We start from the raw sequence: 21,027 nt of genomic DNA, 5'->3' as shown, positions 1-21,027 counted from the left end.
CAATGCAAATTATTATTATAAACCAGATCTGATTTTATCCAAATTATTGTGCTAACATTAAGAACACCAGTTTTGAATTGTTTTAATTTCACTGTTTTGCTTTTCTAAGTCATATTGCAAGTAACTGATGTTTTATTCTCTTTCCATTATAGAAAATGGAGTAACTACTTTCCCTGTGTTGGTGAGTGATCAGAGTGAAATCGTGGATACCAATGGGGCTGGAGATGCATTTGTTGGAGGTATTTCTCACTTCACTCCTATTTGGAGATTATCCTTTTCCTCTTTCTCTATAAAATATACTATATTTTTTCACATTCACTGTCCCTTAGAATGAGCTTTGTTCTTTTAAAGCTTTTCTCTGAATTCTGAAGTTAAGCAATTTAATTAAATTCTGACTTTTAAGGGGAAGACGTGTTCTATTTCTTTAAACATAATATGCTGCTATGCTATATTCTGGTCCTTTTTATGAGATTAATTGTATCTGTCAGACTGTTGCATAAGCAAGCTGCATCAAGTACTATATAGTGTGCAGAAATCCCTCCTGGCTTAAATGTTAACACATTGTTGTTCTTTAAAACAGGTTGTAGTGAATATTAAACAGTATGTTAATAAATGACTGTGGTATCTTCCGATCATGTCAATTTTGTTAGAACATCTGTTTCTAATACAATTATTTGGACATCGGGAAAGAACGCAAAGGGTTAATTTGTTAAAACAAACCCAGAAAATATCTGGCATTGCTTAATATCCATTTGCAAACTTACTATTTTTTTTGGCACGAGCTCTAAAGAAAAAAGAGGATGTTATGTCTGTGCCTGTTTTTAAAAACGATTCAATATAAGCCAAAAACCAATCTAATCCAAAAGTTCTGTCATTCGTTGTACCCTTCATACATGTCGTTCTGTGATGCACTATTGTGTCCTGAAGGCTCTCTATGTCCAGGACATAGTGTCTCTAAGGAGCTCCATTAGTCACTAATTTACTGGAAACATTACATTTTCTTTATAAACAGAAATGCAGGGCTCAGTCTTGTAACTATGACAGGGACAACAAGCAGTGTGTTACCCAAACTGAAGCTTCAGAAATGGGTCCCACTTCAAGAAAGTGTTCAAAAATAAGTTGAATCCTAAACATGTGAATACTTCCATCCCTACTCAGTATATCACTTAAAGCCTATGATAAGTTTTCAGTATACACCTAAATTGGGATGAAAATAGGAATTCTGTTACTCATTTGCCCTGGTGCTTTTGTAAATCAATAAGGGCAGAAATAGAGAAAACACATTGGGTCATGTTATTCGTGCACCTCTTATTGCACACATATCAATCTCTGTTGTTCCTAACTGACAAAAAGAAGACTAAGTTTGAACCAGTAACAGTGACCATAAACATAAATAAGATCTTCAAGTGCTTATCTATATATGTGTGTGCTCTGTGTATCAGCTGTGCTGGTAAGCTGCTGTTCTTGTCATGAAAAAAAAAAGAAAAGCTCTTGCCCATTTTGTTTTCAGTTCCTGAAAATAAGATAACACCGGGTAGTGCCCAGGTGAGCAATACGGTAGACATCAGCCAAGCTTTGCCTCAGCAGGAAGCAGCTTCTCACGTCTGCCACATTTATCTCAGACTGTATTTATTCTCAATTCTTCACATTTTAGGCATTGTATGGAGATCAGAACTATAATGGTTTTTTAATAGCCCTACCTTTGTTCTTTCCTGATTTAGCTGCAGGAAGAGAATTACAACTAATTAAGCTTTAAGAAATGCCTGGTCTCTCAAAACCATTCCTCCTTAAATTATATCCTTTTACTTAGTACTTCCACAGCTGGTACAAGGGCTATAAACACTGGTTTCAGTAATTGTTCAGAATATGCTGGATGGACTGGCTGATATAAGGCAAACCTATTCCAACTGCTGCCTTCTGTCAGCAGAATGAAGAGTTCAGATATAGCCTGTCAGGCAGGGCTTGACTCAGTTGTGAGATTCCTTTACCAACTGTCCGGCAGTGGATTTCAGCAGTTTGAAGGGTAACAACGTGGATAATGCTAAATTTGAATGGGAAGAAATGAAAGAGAATATCTCTTCTAAAACATCAACTTCCCTTTACCATCCTAAGTCTAATGAGATAACATGTCTGGATATAGCAGCAACCTTCAGTGTAGGGAGGAACTGTGACAGAGGTCCTCTATTACTATTTATGGGCACATATTCTTTTCCTTAGTTCCCCTACAATGGCATTGAGGCCTCATATGCTTTTTGTATGCAGTGTAGCGCAGTGTAGCATGGCATTATTCTATTCTCCCACTCATCTCACCAGGTTATGGAAGACCACAACTACTTTTCCCTCTGGAATGGAAGTTGTTTCAACAGTTGCAAATCTGTCTGGAACATCACTGCAGTTAGAACTGTACCTGAGCATCGGTGTGTGAGCTTAGGTTCTTCTTGCGCCATATTTCATTCTGCTGTGACTCAGAAACCAGTTAAATACAGTTCTTCCACTAGGTTTTGAGTTCTCCTCTGTCACCACATAAATAATAAATCGGTCATTTATTCTCCTCAGAGAACAGATTTTCCTGAGTTTAGTCCAGATGGAAGATTTGGGAGTCATAACAGTCTGGATACACAGCTGACTCTAGTCTTACATACTGTGGTCTCCTTCTTCATGGAGTCATTTCATTTTCCTTCCCATATGTAGGAAATGGGATACCGAACTGAGTAGGCTTTGATTTGGTCTGTGTTTCATTTGGGGGGAATGTCTGTATTTTATCTGTATCACACTACACTTTTCATGTGTTTTCAAAGTATGTACTTGCAACAGGAAAAGTTCTTTACTGTCTCTTTAAAGAAAACCCTACACAATAATGTGGGCAATACTACCTAATGTGTGTATCTTCTGTTGATTCTAGCATCGAGCCAGATGCAATTTTATTGTCCTGATAGAACTTTTATAATGGGAAGTTTACATTCTCTTTGGTGTTTTCCTAGTTTCTGTCTTTGATTGAGGTTTTTATCAAACTGTTACTACCAAGGTAACAGTACGTGTCGTATTTTGATTTTGTTATCCTTGTAGTGAAGTGTTTCAGAGTTCATCTCTTAATTCCAAAATGCATTGATTGTTACACCATACTCTCCCAGATATTTAGTCCTTTATTCAAGCAGTACAGAACAAGAGTCTCATGGCATTTGACAGGTATGTTAACATAATGAACAGTGGTTTTGTTGGAGCAAAATATCTTGACTGAGAGGGATATGTGGAATATAATGAGAACTAACTCCATCAAGCAGGGTTACGTTAAGAGGTCAGGTTTGTTAGACTTTATCGCGTTTTGGAAGGTCTTCCACTGAGGCCCACTCTTCCAGAGGTGTAACTCACAGATCATAAGGAAATTCCTTCTGAACAATTACGCCAGCTTGGTAAGTCATGTATGTTCTCTGTGTGAGAGTGGAAAATAAGAAATCTGATGTGTTTTGATTTTTTTTCCCCTAGAAACTATCTAACCACTGATGGTCATTAAACCTTAAGTCATGAAAACTGCAAAGTTTCTGGGCACTTGTGAGTTGATTTATCAGTTTGGTACTCGAAGCTGCTGGCTTCCAAGAAGAGCAATCTCACTCCAACTGATAGCTACAAAAATCAAACTACATTCTTCAGTTGAAATATGATTTTATTAAGTTGGTATCAGGAATGTCTCTGAGATCCTTGCCTCTTACTACAGGCATCAAGTCACTTGCCATTCAGGCTGATGCAGTGCCTGCATGAGAAATCAGGTTTTAAAACTGCTGCTACCTTTATTGCTTTCCAACAACACTGCTACATTTTAGAAGTTTAAACGATAGTGATTTACTTTGTAGCGTCTCAGCACCTCCTGTGAATTTCAGGGGTGCCACAGATTTTTTCAGTTATAAATCCCTGAGGAACCCATAAATTAAAGTTGCAAATCCACCTCTCGGTTCTGAGGACATTGACAAATCACTTGAGCTTTGCTGCCATGGCTTATGACACAAGAGTCCTCCTAATGGAATTACAGCCTTATTTTGTAGAGTTTGTGGAACATTCTGCTACTCATTAAATTATCATTTATTTATTGCTAGTCAGCCCCATTTTGAACCTCTGCAACAATGTTAATCAAAGCATATTTAATGGCAGCAAACAGATTGAAATACAGGCAGTTTTACCATCTTATGCTTTCCCTTACGCCTTCCTGCTCTCTTTAGCCATAGTAAGGTCTGCTTTCTTTTTTGTCTTCTCTTTGTCATTGTCCCTGTAACCAATGAAAGCAGCAAGAATCTTTTCTGATAGTTACTGTCAATATTCCCTGCAAAATCTCTGCCCCTAAGAAGAATTGGATAGAGAATTCGTAATAAATGAATGGAAGTTTTAAATCAATGTCTTTTTTCAGGTTCTGCCAATAGAAATATTGACTTGGTAATCTACTATGATTTAGTTCTATACTGCATAAAAGGTGCTAGAGTATGAAGTGTAACCACAAATCATTGTCAAGTAGTGTAATGAAGCAGTGACAGAGTGATCACAAGTGTGTATTACTTATCATCATGCTATGAAGATACTATACCATTCTCAAGGAGAAGAAATCCCAAGATATAAGGAGCTCTTCATCAAGCATTATAAGGTGCCAAATACAAGCCAATAGCAATTTGCTTCTGTCGGTAGTAACACTGAGTCAACAGCTCAAACCACTTGTCAATTTAAAAATCCCATTGACAGCTTTCATGTATAGAGGAATGTTATAAAGCTGTTATCTGCGGTTTGAAAGCTGCACTGAGAATTTTTCTGATGCACATGCAGAAGTGGCAGTTTTGAAAACTAGTGTGATTCTGATGAGGTGGCCATTTTCTGTTTCAGCCGTCAGGAAATGACTCTGAGATTAGGCAGGAAGAGCAATAGAATCGGACTTCTCTTCATATGTATTTTTGAGTAAGTGTGCCTCATGGCATCTTCATCTTCTCTTTGAAAGTCCTTGTGGAGATATTCCTCTCCTTTCGTTCATGTTTCTATCACTTCTGGCTAAAGTCATTCCTTCCTCTTTAATGTGAAGTTAATCCTGAACAATATTTGTCCATCTTAATCAAAATGCCTCTACAAATTAGATAAAGACCTTGGACTCCTCTGAGTTTGCCTGAAGATCTTTACATAGTTCCAATTTTAGTCTGTTTTTGTGAGGTAAAAGGTAATGATTGTCTATAAAATGACAGCCAGCTTTGACTTCAGAGTTAAGTAGTATCTGACATATTTCTATACCACTGAAATGTTAAAATGTTAAAATGTTATCCTTAAAGGAAAACAGTCTTTGAATATATAAATAAATACATATGTTTATAAAAACGCTGTACCAGAAAACATAAATATAGACTTGCAAAGAATCTACAGTGCACAAAATAATAGCTTATCATTACTGCTCTCCTTCTAAGATTGATTCAAGAAACCTTTTTTTAAGGTTTTTTAAGCACTCCAGTGCTTGGAATATCTTCACCAAAGCCAGGGAATTTAAACAAATATTGATAAAAATGGAAAGAGAATTAAATCCACTATTGTAATACCACAGAATCCATCATTTATGGAAGGAATCTAAGAATATTTTTAAAATATTTAAAAAATAATAATCTTGATAGCATTTAACATGATCTGAACTGGCTCTACTTTAAGCCATGGGCTGAAATCAGTGACCTCCAGATGTTCCTGCAGGACATTAAGGTGCCATTTCCTGCTTCTCTGAAGGTCCACCCTCAGTCATCCTCTGTGGGCTGTGTTGGTTAAAGAACAGAAGCTGACTAAATTAAAAAATGAAGCTGATACAGTGGGAATTTCATCTTCTCACAATAAATCTGATATAGAGCAAAGATGGGCTGCATTCATGGCTTTTTTTAATAAGTCTCTTACGTATTACAAGTAAAGGATTTTGCAGATAATGACATGTGCATGTATGTGAGAAATGGGAAACATTCTCATGGATGCTATATGGCTATAGCAGGAGTGCTAAATATGACAAAAAGATCTGATAATGCAGTCAGCAGAGACAGGTGAGTAGAGTGGTTTGTCAGAATGCTGAATTATGAGTAAGCCTGCGACTGTATTACAAAGCAAGGTCTTAATGGATTTTATAGGACTATCTAAGACTATGAAAGAATCTGTTTTTGCCAGAAACGCAGCAGATGAAATACTCCTCTTTCTTGTTGCCTTTTTATCTCTGTATGAATCTCTGTTGTAAGTGCTGCCCTCCCTCTGATACTCAGCACTCCCAAAATGTTCTAGATTGGCTGTAATGGGATCTCAAGGAACTAGGAGTTGTTCTTTAATGAACAGCAGGAGGATGATATGAGAAGCTATGTAATCTACTTACAGTGGTCTTAATTTGTATAGGGGTTTTTGTACGTGTTTAAGATACCTTAGGAAGTTGTCATCACTTTTAATCACATCTGATAGAAATACAGTGGATGTCAGTGCTGTCAAGTACTGTCTTCAGATAACTCCAGAGCCACGAGATGCAATTTTATTTGTCAGCTGGAAGTGAGGCCTTTTTTATTGCATGTGTGTGTGTGTGTGATAGCAATTAAATATGAATGTGCATGTAACTTGTGGTTTATTTCTGCTATAACATTTATCTTCAAGAGCAAAGAGACATGAGGATACTTCTGAATTGTTTTGTCTTTTCTTTGAAGTAAAGATAAATGTTTTAGCAGAAATCAGCACTCTGTTAGTCTTCACTTATACAACATGGGTGGCTAATTGCCTCTGAGCAATCCTGTTGTTACAGAGATCATGGCTGATGAGATATGAAGCTTTGAAATAAAAATACCTTCTTAATGTCAGCAGCATTTTGACTGACAGCCCATTTTGCCCATCTTTAATACTCCTGTTTTATAAACAGTGCATATGAGCATAATGGCCAAGCTGCAGATAGGGCATCAATCTCTGCTTGCTAGGGGAAATCTTGGCAACATGTTCATGACATACCTCCTGTGTGATCTGGTGGCATCCTTAGCTCTCTCAGACAAATGTCACATCTAAACCTAGGTTATTATGTGGCCACGTTATCTCTGTATCTGATCTTTGACAAACTAGAAGATAACCAGATTGCATTTTCCTGGCTGACTTTGTTCAGTCTCAGCTAGAGGCACTTCATTATTCTGATCAATACTGTGGCTGGTTGCTAGTACTTTCAGCATTTTTTCTGGCACAAACTAAATATTTGCCACAGTTGGAATTGCAGCTACTTGAGCAAAACCAGAAAAATGAATGCCACTTAGGAACAACAAGGGATATTCCTGTTTTTTGTTTAATTCCCTACTTAATTTTATCCAATTCCATTCAGGATTATTTCATCAGAAGTAATACAGTCTTCTGTGTTGGCACTATACGTGATACTGGTAACAAATGTTGTCCCAGTGTAGTTTTGATCCAATCCATTTAAGGTTTCTCCAGTTGCTGCCATCCTGCAGATCCTGCTAACTGTTAAGCCTAATAAGTTTATTACATATATTTCTTTTTATATCAAAATATAGTGACAGACATATGGTAATTCCCACTGTTATCTATACAATAGTAAGACAATCCAGAAAAATATGTAGCAGAATTACTGTAAGGCAAAATGTTAGTATATTTGCTGACATTTATTCTCCCTCAGTAAACTGTAGAAGGGAGAAAACCCTTTCAGAGGATCAGTGAATGGAAATAAAAACCCTCAGAACTTTCTCACAAGACTGCAGAGGTTCTGATCCATCTAGCTGCCATGTCTCTTTTCCTGTCAGTGATGACACCGGTGTTAAGGGAGTCTCAGTATGCAGCAGGATAATTAATATTTGGGGTTTTAAAAGGCCTAATTTCCCTCACTACAAACTCGGAGACATTCTGGACAGGCTTTGTGATAAGCAAGTATTGAATAGGCTGTGTACATCTTCAAAACAAGTCACCTACATTAAAAATAGATTTTCAAAACCAACTATGAAGTTCCAGTTTTGAACAAATTGACTTAACACCTCAAAGCAAAGGATCACCTTTAAAAATACTTTGTCATGACTACTATCCCTATCCTCATAACATTTCATGTTAACATGTCATGTGTTAGAGAATCATGTAATGATAAATAAAATGTTCATGTGGAAAGTTAGAAATTACTTTAATGAGTTATTATTGCCCTGCTCTCAGACTGTTGGTAATATTTTTTGTGTTATTTTAATGTATTCTGAGTAGAGACAGAGGCACTAGTCAGATTGGATCATCAAGAACATTCCCCTGGGAGCCAGGGCAGGATGCAGTCCCCTAAGAAACAATGTGTCAGATTAAGCTGATGCTATATTTGTAGGAAACACAACACACAACAAAATAGGAAAATATACTGCAATACGTTGTTTTTTTCACATCTGATATGAAGTGATTTGGTGCTATAGAGACTGACATGATGATCATAAAGGCATTTTCAAGGTGTGGTGTTGACTAGGGATATGCTCATTCACTTCCTTTGTGCTGTGTCGTCTTCTATTATTTGATAGCATAGTAACTTCTCCCATGGTTTGTTCACTTTCCCCACATTGAGATGGGCTCATACTTGAGGTGGAAATGTGGCAGGTTTGCAATAAAAAGGAAAGAAGATTAATAAACATGAAAGCAGTGGTAGTTGCTGTGCATCCAGGCTTGTTCAACACTGATCTCTCACCATACCTAAAAGGGCATTACTGTTATTGGTGGTCAGTGAATTATTAGTATCAATTCAGGACTGCAACAGATAGACAGAAGTTACTAAGTGATGTTCTGTAGAACAGGAGGCGTGTGAATATGATGCTGTGGTAGGCTTTCAGCCCACAAGCTGGCCCAGAAAGTCCAGCACTGGCAATCATATGCAGTGCAATAAAGATGTTCAGCCTTGAGTAATTCATTCCTAGTGGAGTAACAGGAATACAGTGGATTTTTATTTTGTTTTTTGATTGTTACGTTCTTCTCAGGAATCTTGCATTGACTTTTCCCATATGTAATGCTTTAAAACATTAGGATCTGGGATCTTTTTTGTTTTGTGTATTCAGTGCTTCTTCTCCAGTCCTGAAATGGCTGCTAAAGTGATATGAGAAGGCTGCTTTCCCTTATTCACAGCCTTCCAGTAAATGCAAAGTTGCATGATTTGCACATGTCCATAGATGAATGTGTGAATTCAGAGAAAGGAAAGCGTGGATCCGTCTGAGTTGTCCTGTCAGGAACTGAGTGTGCTCAAAATATATCCATAAATACAAAGAAAACAAGAAGGATGGAAGCAGCAATAGTGATACTGGCTGCTTTTCTTGAATGTTTGCTTTGATATTCATGTTGGTGATTAGTGGTTAGAAAATAAGTTTGTGTAAGTGAAGTACACAGACAGTGAAGTGCGTCCCCAATTTGGCATGTGACCATTTTATAAATAGAGTAGATATAGACTTCCAAAACATTTCATTCGTGATCTCATGGTTTTGTCATTCTCTGGAAGTAAAAATATTGACATTTACCAGGCTATTTGTTCCAGCTTTCTGATCCCCTGCAGTTTATTTTTATAACAGCCTTATCGATGAGCCTCTTACTCAGCTCTCTAGGTTTAACTGAGTTGAGTCGATTTGTTACCACAGCTTCAAGTAGCTGTTACAGAACAAGCGAGACATCCTAATAAAGCTGTAAACGTGTTTACTCAAACATGGTATTGATTTTACTTGGAGAGGGAGAAGCCAGTGCTTAGCATGGTGTCAGGGAGGATGAATTTAACTGCAGCTTTTCATTGTCATCTGTCATGGTTGTGAAACACTAAGTGAAGTCACAAGAGGATAATTAGAATTGCCAGAAATTTAGCCCCTAAAATCAGTTAACCACTTGGGATTTTTGTAGTTTAATTAGTTTTTATTAAAACTTTCCTCCCGTGGTATACTCAGGAAGGCTTTTCTAATGTTCTTTTCAGCGAGAGTGAGATTTCAAGGTTGCCACTTGTTAGATATACATCTTAAATGACTGCTTTTCTGAAAGGGTTGGTAACCTTTCTTCACTCTGCTGTAATTAGCCTGCAACGCGGCTCTGTAGAAGCATAGAGCCATCTCATTTAAAAAGAGAGGGAAAGATGCTTTACTTTGTGCATTTGTTTGTTCATAAATACGTTTGAATTTAACAGCATGGATGTGCATATGTGGAATATGTCTTCTGCTATGTCAGGAAAGAACTTAGGCTTGTGAAGATCAAAAGAAGTATCATGTACTTGAAGATGCTTACATTTGTCTTCTATACCATAAGTCTAAAGGTTCAGACCATGGTGCCAAAATACATGAAAACAGGAGCCAAATACCACCCTTAATCAAAAACGTTTCCGTTTAAATTAGCCAGCATTTGGTTCGATAGCAATGGGCAGTGCCTCTGGCTTACCACAGTTCTTGGCTGTAATATCCACCATCTGCCACAAAATTAAAAAGGGAGAAACCTCAGCGTGCTGACGTACAGTCGCTCAGTGACTACATTGCAGAATTGTCTGATGCCAACATCTTTTACAGAATCTAGGTTGGCTGGTTGGCTCTTGGCACCAGCGTTGCTAACCACCTAATTACAGCTGACCTGACTCATGGTGTCCACAACATCAATCCACTCCAAAAGCAGTAAAAGACATTAAAAAATTAAAAAAAAAAAAAAAAAAAAAAAAAATAAAAAAATAAAAAAATAAAAACAAAAAAAAAAACCACCAACCCACCAAACAACAACAACAGAAAACACCAGCCCCCAGTCAGATCAGCTACAAGACTTTAAATTACCAGTGCAGTGTTTCTTGGGAACTGCATCTTCCCACTTAGGTGGCCTGGAAAGCTGCTGGGATCACTTAAAAATAGAAGAACATTCAAGTGACTGTGATAAATGCTGTTCACAAACATGAGTGTAAAAAGGTGCTTACAGCTGTCTTCCGCAGTGGGATAACACCATCTTAAAAAGGTCGTTCGCAGATTAAGCTGTAGAAACTTTAAATACAAGAAAGAGGAGATTGTTCCGTTGCTCGTGATCTGGGGCTGGGACAATTCTGTAGGAGAATGGCTGGGCTAACATGGAGTATATTCCAGGTCCTTCACCTGGAAGGAGAGGATTGTCTGGGAACATTCCATAGCAAACATTCTTTGATGGGCTCTAACAGGGTCAGCTTGTGATTGTTTATCATTCTGGCATTTGATCATTGCGTTTTTCCTGCTTTTTTTTCCTCTTGCTTTTAAAAAAATTACGTTAATATTTCCTTGAGCATTTTATGGAGATTGGAATTATGAAAGAAACTGCAGAAAGACTAATAGTGGGGAATCTGAGTGTCAGAGGCTATAAACGGATTTCCAGCCAGCATTAGTAATTAACAGTCATTAAAATTAATTGTCAAGCGTACAATTTGAAATGAAACATTTGGCTTCAATATGATCTGTTTTTAAGTGTTGTTAAACCATTACTGAAGCAGACCAGAACTGTTTAAAAAAAAACTGGACTCCTACGTTTCCATCCAACTGCACTAATGCTGGGTGTTTGTTCAGAGTTACCACTGATAATCAAGAAACAAAACTTGCAGAGGAATCAAGTTTCAGTGAAATTACGCTTGAAATGTCTATTTTGCTGGCAGCGAGGAGATGAACTTGTTTATTCTTTAATGGTTTTAAAGTGCTGCTCCTCTCAAAAAAGCTACGAAGTAAGGACAGCACCTTTTGTGTCAGTGGGTGCACTGTTTCACGGTGTCTTTTCAGAGTTGTGTTGATGTTGCTAAATAGATTTGAGCTGGTCTCTGCAAGGGCCTTCTTTTAGGTGTGGATTCTGAGGCTCAAGCACCACTTCTGGCACTTGGCTTGCAGAACTCTTAATTTGGTGGTGAGCACTGAAAGGAAGGAAACAACTTGACTTTTCTGTTCCCCATTCTGTTTGCAGACCTAACAATTATAAACATTGTCTTCGAGCATATGTAGCAAAGACGCTGCAGATAATGAAGATTAACTCTCAATTATTTCAGGCACTCTTTTCAGAGGAAAGAGATTTTGGGTATGCCTTACTCTACTGAAAGGAAATAACTATGGGCCAAAAATAGCTATAGGTGTCTTGAAATCATGTGTATCATCTGGGAATGTGGATACATTTTGTTTTAAGGTTTCGTAGCACCATAGGGCTTACAGCAGCTTTTGAAGCTTACTTGGCTTTCTAAGATGTAATGTATTTCGTGGGATGGATTGGACACAGTTCCTCAGAAGTTCTTACTGGGTATAGGTACAAAGTGGATACTTGCCAGTCGGTGTCTGTGAGAGCCAAAAGGTGTCTCGGTCTGCTCCAAGAACTTAGCAGTGTGGCTAATTGCAGTGTAGTGGTCTGCTATGCATCCTGCAGCTGCTACATCTCTTACTCCATTAATACTTTGGATGTCTGGGCAAGAGGCAGATAAGTTGGGAAACCCTTGAGTTTGGTTCTTGCCTTTGTGTTGTGGTGTGAAAAGTGCAGTATATAATGCATGTAATACTGTGAACAACAGCAGCAGTGTGGAAATGCTAGTGCAGTACAGCTGCAATTGGAAGATGGTAGACGATATCTCCTGAAGTTGCTTTGGTAAAGTATTTGAAGTGAGACCGTCTTGTGTAGCCAAAGTATATTACTACTTCTTGCATTCCATTCTAGTGGTAGCTGTAAACTAGTTCAGGCCATGGTATAAATTAAAATAGTTGCTGAGCTGCTATGATGTGTGTTCTCTGAGCCCGGACCCATGGTGCAGGGTCAGTGCTGCCCTTTCTGCCTGTAAGAGAGTGCAGTGAGTCTGTAGCCATGATCACTTCTTGCATTTCTGGTCACATCTCCTTGAAGAGACTGCAGCCCTCAGCTACCTGTTCTTCCCTCCACTTCCCTGCTTGCTGTTAGATCTGTTTGAGTGTCACCTACCCCACCTCAGTTCAAATCAGCCAGGTTAGCAGAGACCTGCTGTTAGCCAGTTCGAGTTGACCTGGCTCATTTGGACAGAGTGCCAGGATACACTTAGCAGCACAGAAGGGTGGTGGAAAACATATGGGGCACTACTAGGAGACCTGAATCCATGCCTTGAGACTGTGGTTCAGGGGGTTTGCATCAGAATACTGTATACTCTGGAAGAGCGGAACTCTAAATTACATTCTGACCATGTTGCTTTTAACTAAAAAGGGCATTCTTCAGCTGAAACAGCCAACCCAATAGAGCTCTTTGTTTCTCTGCTCAAACAGCCGTGCTTTTGGGTGCTCCCTCGGGGTCTGCTTTGCCAACTGCCTAGTCTTAGTATGTGATGTAGAACTGTTTTTGTGGTATGTGTGTTTGTATTGTCATTCGATGCGATATCATGTCAGATACTGCTATTTCTATTTCATCTGTGAAATACATACCTTTTAAGAGAAACTCAACAGACAAGAGAATGGTTTGAGGGCAAACTCCCCACTGCAGTTTCTACATACCTCGTATATGACAGCCGTACTTAATGTCATTTCTCTGCCACTCTGAAATCACAGAGATTTCTCATTTCTATCCCCAAATAGAACAGAATTTTTTTACACCTGATTCTTTCTCATAGGTCAGAATAAATAAGTAGTAGCTTCATTGAAGACAAAAACTATATACTAGCTTGAGACTACTGTGAGCCTGGGAGGTGGTGTCAGTCTCAGTTTATTTGATATTGAAAAGTAATTCATGTTTTACGGTCCTTTGCTCCTTGGTATTTCCTCATCTTCATGTGTGTTTGATGCCTTGATTATAAGCACAGAGGACAGTCGTGTGTAAACTGCTCTCTGAACTCATGCTCTGCACAAAGCCTAGCTGCGTGTTTGCCTTTGGAGGCCTGCCCAGTGCATCTTCTGCACTTACTGAGTCAGAAACGGACTGCCTTAACAGCCTTATTGTACATACGGTTACAACTTGCTCTGAAGTTTTAACCACCCAGAAGCACACTGGCAAGCTACTGCCTCCCAGGCAGTTTAAATGTAATGATTGACATTCTCTGCACATCCAAGAAAGTTTCCTCTAAGAATGCATGTTAATTTAATGGAGAGCAGACCATTTTCATCTCGTTATTCAGAAATGTCCTGATTTCTGCCAGGCATGCTGTTTGAATTTCTCAACTGTTACCCAACTGTTACAGCTGGACCATCCTGCCACAGTTGTGTTGTCTGTCATCCCCTGACTGCTGCCAGTGATAGCACTCACAGCACAATTTCTTCCTATTTTAGATTCTCATCTTTGTATACTGAAATAACGCTGTCTTCTCCACTTGTGTTTACAGACTTAACTTTTGTTGGTGAAGCAGTCATATTTCTCCAGTTAATGTCAGTCAATATCTGTGAAATTCCATCTTATATGTAGTTCAAGTTTCTCTAGAAAAAAAATACTGATGTCAGAAAAGTAGATTTTTTTTCCTAGTTGTCAACTAAAACACCTATTTTCTATGCTTTCTCCCATTTAGATGAAAAGTACTTGATTTATAGGTTTAGTAGTGTTAAGCAAAGCTCCAGCCTCTTCCCTCTTTCAGTCCGGTTTAGAGAAAACTATGTTATCAGCTTGGTTTCTTTTTACCGTCAGCCCTGGAAGCGCTTGGTAATCTGTAAAAACAACCTGTTGCTCAGCAGGTTTAGCCCTGATCAATCTGTAACATTATGTGTCATGATTTGCATGATTTTTAATCTTCAAGGAACCAACATCATTGCCTTGGGTAGTATATTTTTATCATATTCTAAAAATAATGCCCTAATGTTCCACTCTGAAGGAAATATTTAGAAAAGAAGCATGGGTTAAAGGACAGCATCGCAGTTTAATGTGGAGTCTTTATTCCATCAGTAAACATGGTGAGCAGAGGAAGCGTACTTGACTCTATGGAGAGAAAGCTGGTAAAATATAGCTTTGAATCAAAATCCATCGTGTCAAAAGTTGGTGCTTCTGAGCTACTTAGTTTCAAGGCTCTATTTGGGTTTTACCAGCCCAGGACCTGCCAGAGCGTGACAGAGGAACTCAAAATGGTGGATGAAAGCTTTAAAAGGAACATGTTTCAGCTCAGATTTTCCTATACAAATCTCACTTTCCCTCAGTGATTGGATGGAGAAGGGAGACACATCTGAAAGATATTTAAAAACAGGATAAAAGTGAATAAAATATTACCTCTAGAATGTCAGAGTAGAGCTTTAAATTATAAGAAACTGAGTTCACAATTCACATCTTGAAAACCTATATTTAAAAAATACATTTCGCCTCTCCCGTAAGTTCAGTCATGCTTTTGATAACAAAAGTTGTGGTCAAGAAAAAATGTTTCAGAGATAAGGGACTCAATCCATAAAACTTCTGGTGCCACTTGTACTTAACCAAGCATCTATAATAATCTCCTTTTTAATACTCTGTTTGCTTATATTCAACTGAAGATTCAAAACACAAGTGATTTCTATTTTTCAAAACCGTGGCTAGAGGTTTTGTTGTGTAAAGCACTAAACCAAGGGCTGTGATTGTGAGAGGTGCTTGGCTCTCTGTGGTTCACTGTTGGTTTGGGTATCTCAACATGGCAAGAGATGTCCGCTACTTTGGAAGCCTTGGGTTAAATTTTCTGTGACCAAGGGCAACAGCTGTCATCTAGCTTTCTTTGACAGGTAAAATGTTCTCTGTCTTCACTATCTGCCCCTTTAACTGTGAATAATGTTTGTTATGTGCTTTTCCCTTCTTTTGAGAGAAGCCTGCACCAGTGACAGTGGTGTAGGGCTGGAGCTGAAGCTGGCAGGAACAGAAGGAGTTCTCTTCAGCAGGGAAAACTGCTGCTGTGTCTTAAAATGATATTTGAGGAATCAGGATTCTCTCTGGAAAAGAGCAAGAACGCTAGTAAATCCTCTTCAGGTGTCTAAAAAGATCAGTCTTGATGATCATTGATTTACTTGAAGCTACCGACTGGAGACCTCAGGTAGAAATGACAGCAGCAGCACCCTAACTCAGCAGCTCACTTAAGCACAGCGTTATATGTACCCAGGTACATACAGTCAGGCCAGTATCTGAGTGCCCTGCTCCATAAGTGGTACACTTCAAAACCTAACCATTCTCTCCTTTTTTTCTTGGTCCCGCTTCATTCCTAGGCTTCCTCTCGCAGCTTGTCTATGAGCGGCCAGTGACCGAGTGCATCCGAGCTGGACACTACGCAGCCAGTGTCATCATCAAGCGCTCAGGTTGCACCTTCCCAGAAAAGCCTGACTTCCACTGATGCTGGTGAACTGGAGGGATCAAGAGTAACTCTCATATTGCCGTGGGATCGCTGCCTAAATTTTTTCCTCCTTCCTTGTCCTCACCTTTCCAATTACCTGCATCAACGCTTCTGTACTTCTGTTCATTTCATTCTAAATGAAATATGTATTTCTGTCATGTTTTTCTTTCCATACCACTACCATGTCTCACTAGTCTTAACTTTTGGAAACTGTGCTAAGTGAAGCTTATTCTCGTATCCGCCTGGAAAAAATTGTTCTATTGACACAGTTTAGAAGGAAGTCCCGTGTAACAACACTGCTGACTAACACCAGTAAAATAATGAATTATCTAGTTTTACTTGTGTCCGAATCCTACTCAACTTACTTGAAATGAACAGACCTGACTGTATTTGTGACATAACCACATAAACCAGGAATAGTTCTTTCTGTATAAGTGGAGTCACAGTAGCGTTAAGAGCACTGTGAGTGTCCCAAGGATTTCCTTCAGTGTTTGAGTATACAAGATCTGGCCATCACATTCAGCCCAGCCACTGTGGAAGCAAATTGCTATTGTCAGAACTTAAGGGTATGATCATGCTGATGTCAGTGACTGTGGGTCTGGTGCTCTGTGGTCACTGTACCATGCATGACTCACACTGGGCTGCCAGGTGAGCATGCAGATAGGTACTTTCAGGGATTTTGGGGCAGAGGCATGAGCTGATGATGAACATATGGCTAGATCCTATCTCCTCAGTGTGAGCTTTTTAGAGGCTGTACTTAATTAAGGTACACATAGTGAAAATGAGGTACAGAAATATTTATGCAGGATATATTGACAGGACATGCCAAATGGAATCTCTGAAACGCACATTTTTAAACTTTTAATTTACTTCGGGTAATTATCAATATGGTGGATTTTGTTTGTATTTACAGTATTCAAAGAGGTGATCTGACACTGTATTCATTACTTTGCTATGTAATTTGATACTGATAAATAAAAAAATTGTCATACAGTAGCTCTCAGCTTTGTACTGTTGTATATGTGTCATTCCTCAACTGTCTTACCGAAAGAAGAGCAGGAAACAGACGCCTAACCCACAGTGTGTGTTAGATCTCTGCTTTTCAACCATGGCTTTCTGCATCCACGTGGATGTTCAAGAGTGAGCTCTGCGCTAAGGAAGGAAAGAACATCAATGTGGTGTTCAAACCACAGGGAAGATGAAAAATTGATGGCTGGGATTTGTTGTACAAAGATAAGTCACTGCAGTCAGGTTTCACATTTTACTACAAAGCACTGAACGAGGAACACGCAGGAACTGTTTGTTGTTACAGTGTTGATGTACCACAAAGATCACGGGGAGACATCGAGACTATGGTCCCAATTCCCTTTTTCCTTTGTCCCAGTCTCTGGTTTTATACATCGGAGAATAGGCTCTGTCTTCCCAGAGGTCACCTGGTGGGGTTCCCACGAGTGCATCAGGAGCTTCAAACCAGCCACCTCTGAAAGTCCTCACGGAGCCACAGAACTCCACCACTGCAAGTGCAGATCACTGCATCCAAGGTATGGACTGTTCTTCAAGGGCTTGGGTCACAGCTTCCAGCTGAAAATCAGGGTTGCATGAACAGGTGTTACCATCTGTGGAACTACTCAGGAACAGCTTTGTGCAAATGAGACTTTGCTGTTTTCTCCATGGTACTGCTCTCAAATAACTTTGGGTTTTACATTTCTCACATTCTAGCATAGGAGAGAGGAATTAATATACTGATGAAAAGATGGAACAGCAAACAAAACTGAGACTACAGTATGTGTTGTCTTCAGGCTTTATGGGTTTGGGAGAATTGGACTTTTAATTTCTCATTGCTAATTTTTAGTTCTTTAAATTGATATATTCATGCAATGTATTTTAGTCGAGAAAAGCTGATGGGCTGAGGAAGTATGTTTTGCAGTCTGCTTTTAACGTATGGTCACATATAGCACACCATGCTTACTGTATGAATTTGCCTGTCAATAAGGAAGGACCAATAATCTAGTGGTTAAATCTGCTGTTCCCTTTGCTCTGTGTCAGTGACACATTCCACTCATTTTGTAACACCTTTATTCACGTCCTGGCCAGATAGTTATGACTTGTTTCAAATAGAATTCAAATATGTAAATGTTCTTTGCCATAACAAAGGAATTAAAAAACAATGTGGCTACTGTAGAGGAAGGGAGGATATGTAAAAGAAGGGAATTGTCAAATAGGATGTGGGGTTTTTTTCTTCCTTTATCTAGGCCGCTTCTTCTTTTCAATTCAGGATGCAAGAGAGCCAAGTCAGAGGTTCTGTTCTGAACTTTTCCACTGACATGCTTGGTGAGCCTGGGCTCCTGACATTTGGCTCCAAGTGTCAGCAGCAGAGCATAATTTGAAGCTAGTGGGAGCAGCTGAGGAATGAACTACCACCCAATTCATGGAAGGGCATCAGAATCTGACCTGCTCTATTTAGCCATTCATTATTTCTCCAATATCTGTCAATGGATATTCTTGGATGATATATGGATATTTAGAAATGTATTGCCAAATCGTGCTAAATAACTTCTACTTGTGCTGTCAAATTGCCCCGTGATTTCATTGAGAATTCTTTTCAGGATTTGTACTTCTCTCCTGCTTCTCTCTGAGGCAGGCTTTTTTTTTTGTGTGTGTGTATATATATAATGGATAATAGTGTCATCTTTAATCTTCTCTTTCACATAGTTTTTCTTTTGTCCTTTACTGACATCTTCCACACAGAGGCATGTTAGAAAACTGGGCCTCCTGAAAAACATGTTATTGAAAGAAATGTCTGCAAGTGAAACATCCCCCTGTCTCAAATCCCAGATGGGAGAATTGAAGTGAGTCTGTCACTGAGCTTGAACCATCATTCAAACCCAGAGTTCTGAGTGAGCTGGGATACTTTCAGATGGGAAACCCATTTCCCACCAGCACTGACTGAAGCATATCACCCTCACTCAGATAAAACTCTTCCATTTTGCTGGAAATAAGACTGCATCTCCCGTGCTCACCGTCACGCATTTCAGGCTTGCTTTCATACCCACATGAAGTGGACAGCAATGCTGCTGAGGTCAGTGGGCCAGTTATTCATGCTAAAAAGCATTAATAACAACAAAGCAACATGCTGAAGAACTGGGAAGAAAAGCTGAGAATCAGGAAATGAAGGTAATGTTTCCATTTCTACAAGTGATTCGCTTGTTATTTTGGGCAGATCTCTTTCCTCTCTGAATCTCTCTCTGCAAAGAAGATGGTGAGCTCAGAAAATAGGCAAACTCAGGATGAAAGTGGTAAGAATTCAAATATGGCAGAATGAGCCACATCTCAGCCTGTACTCACTGCTGATCTTTTAGTTTTCCCTTTTGTAAACAAATGTCTGTTTGTTTACCCTTAAAATAGTGCTGGCTGCTGATGCTTGTTTGAGGGTTAAGACAGGGAAGGAAAAGGAGAAAAAGGAAAGGACAAAAGCTTTGCTGTCAAGCGTGCTACATGAAAATGACAATAGAAACACGCACTGTTTTAAGATGACAAGTCTAGGAGCAATCTTTAATTTAAAGGTTCTTATCCACAGTTTTCATAAAGAAATGTTAATTAAAAGTGCAATGACATGTTTGGGACTTAAAGGAAATCATTCTGCAAAGGATTTATAGCAATCACAGCTCCAGAGCATTAGGATTACAGATCCTTGTGCTGTTCCTTTTCAGTGATCATGTGATTGGCCTGTTGTTAAATATAGCTCCCATTTAGTGAATCGAGACAGGCATGGGAAAGGTAGGGATAGTTTCCCTCTAACCAGCGGGATTTCGGAGGTGTTGGAGATTATACAATTCATTAGTTTTAGCATAAGATCAAAGGAAGAGAGGAAGTCTTAATTTGGGCACCAGCTGCTACTGTCTGAAAGTCTTGCAGCTTAAATGAAAAGTGAACGTGTGCAGTGCTAACTGCTTGTATTAGAGCACGAGCCTATTGTTTTATATCTCACTAACTCATTGTTCTCTTCCTGCAGATAATTCTCACACTTAAGACCTTCTGAGATAGTTATGTCTATTGTGAATAGTTCAGCAACCAACTGGCTCAGAGGTTATTGCCTAAGCATCTTTCCCTCGCTCTAATCCCCTGCAAGGTTTTTTCTGAGCAGTGTTGTTAATCTAAAATGACTGCTAACTGACTCCTGTGTCAAACATTATTCATTATGCACTTTAAATGCTTCCTGCAGAGGCCAAAATAAATTTTGCTTTTTAAAAGCAGACCACAAGGAGTGCCCGTGTAGGATATTTCCTAAAAGATTAGACTAAAAATGGCAGTTAAGATGTTGGGGAGAATAAACGGTGCTCAGAACAAAGCTTCACGGTTTAACCAGGGATAAACTTCAGTTACCAAAACCTACTGTCTTATAGATTTATCTATAACCTGTTCCTGCAGGAAGAGCTCACACTTGCAGGGTGGGAGAAATACCTTTATAGAGGGATGTTATAAGGTTATATTAGCAAGTGAGGGCCATATAAACAAAAAATGTAAAAAGCAGTAATTCTCGTGTGTCTTGCTTGTGGGTTGTTTTTTTTTTTCAGGTGTCACTGGTGTTGGCATAAAGGGAGAGCTTTTTTTGTGTCAGTGGCACTGACAGGCCTTGCATGCATAATGACAGCATAGGAAGAGACAGACAGATAGATTTGAATAGCAATAAGGTGGGTTTTCTTCCAGTGTGAAAAGAGCATGGGATTCGTGTGTACTGAGATGAAGTATAGCCTTGCTGCACAGTGCAAATATTTAATGCTCTTCTAACTATCCCCAGGTTATTGGAGTGTAACAGTTAATAGCCATCAGCT

At 39.0% G+C, this 21,027-nt stretch overlaps 1 protein-coding gene across 2 annotated transcripts in view; it reads left to right on the top strand.

The window, feature by feature from the left end:
* The window catches only part of ADK (adenosine kinase), a 258,375-nt gene extending 241,184 nt beyond the window's left edge, over positions 1-17,191 (top strand). For both annotated transcript variants that reach the window (XM_072339917.1, XM_072339916.1), the window contains exons 10-11: positions 153-239; positions 16,071-17,191. In XM_072339917.1, coding sequence (XP_072196018.1) covers positions 153-239; positions 16,071-16,195 — 212 coding nt within the window. In that variant the 3' untranslated portion in view covers positions 16,196-17,191. The remainder of the gene's footprint in view (positions 1-152; positions 240-16,070) is intronic.
* The last annotated feature ends 3,836 nt before the right edge of the window (positions 17,192-21,027 follow it).

Source organism: Excalfactoria chinensis, chromosome 6 (genome assembly GCF_039878825.1).
Source record: "Excalfactoria chinensis isolate bCotChi1 chromosome 6, bCotChi1.hap2, whole genome shotgun sequence".
Classification (NCBI taxonomy): Eukaryota; Metazoa; Chordata; class Aves; order Galliformes; family Phasianidae; genus Excalfactoria; species Excalfactoria chinensis.
Note: the sequence above shows the minus strand (reverse complement) of the source record. Positions and strands in the feature narration are given on the sequence as shown.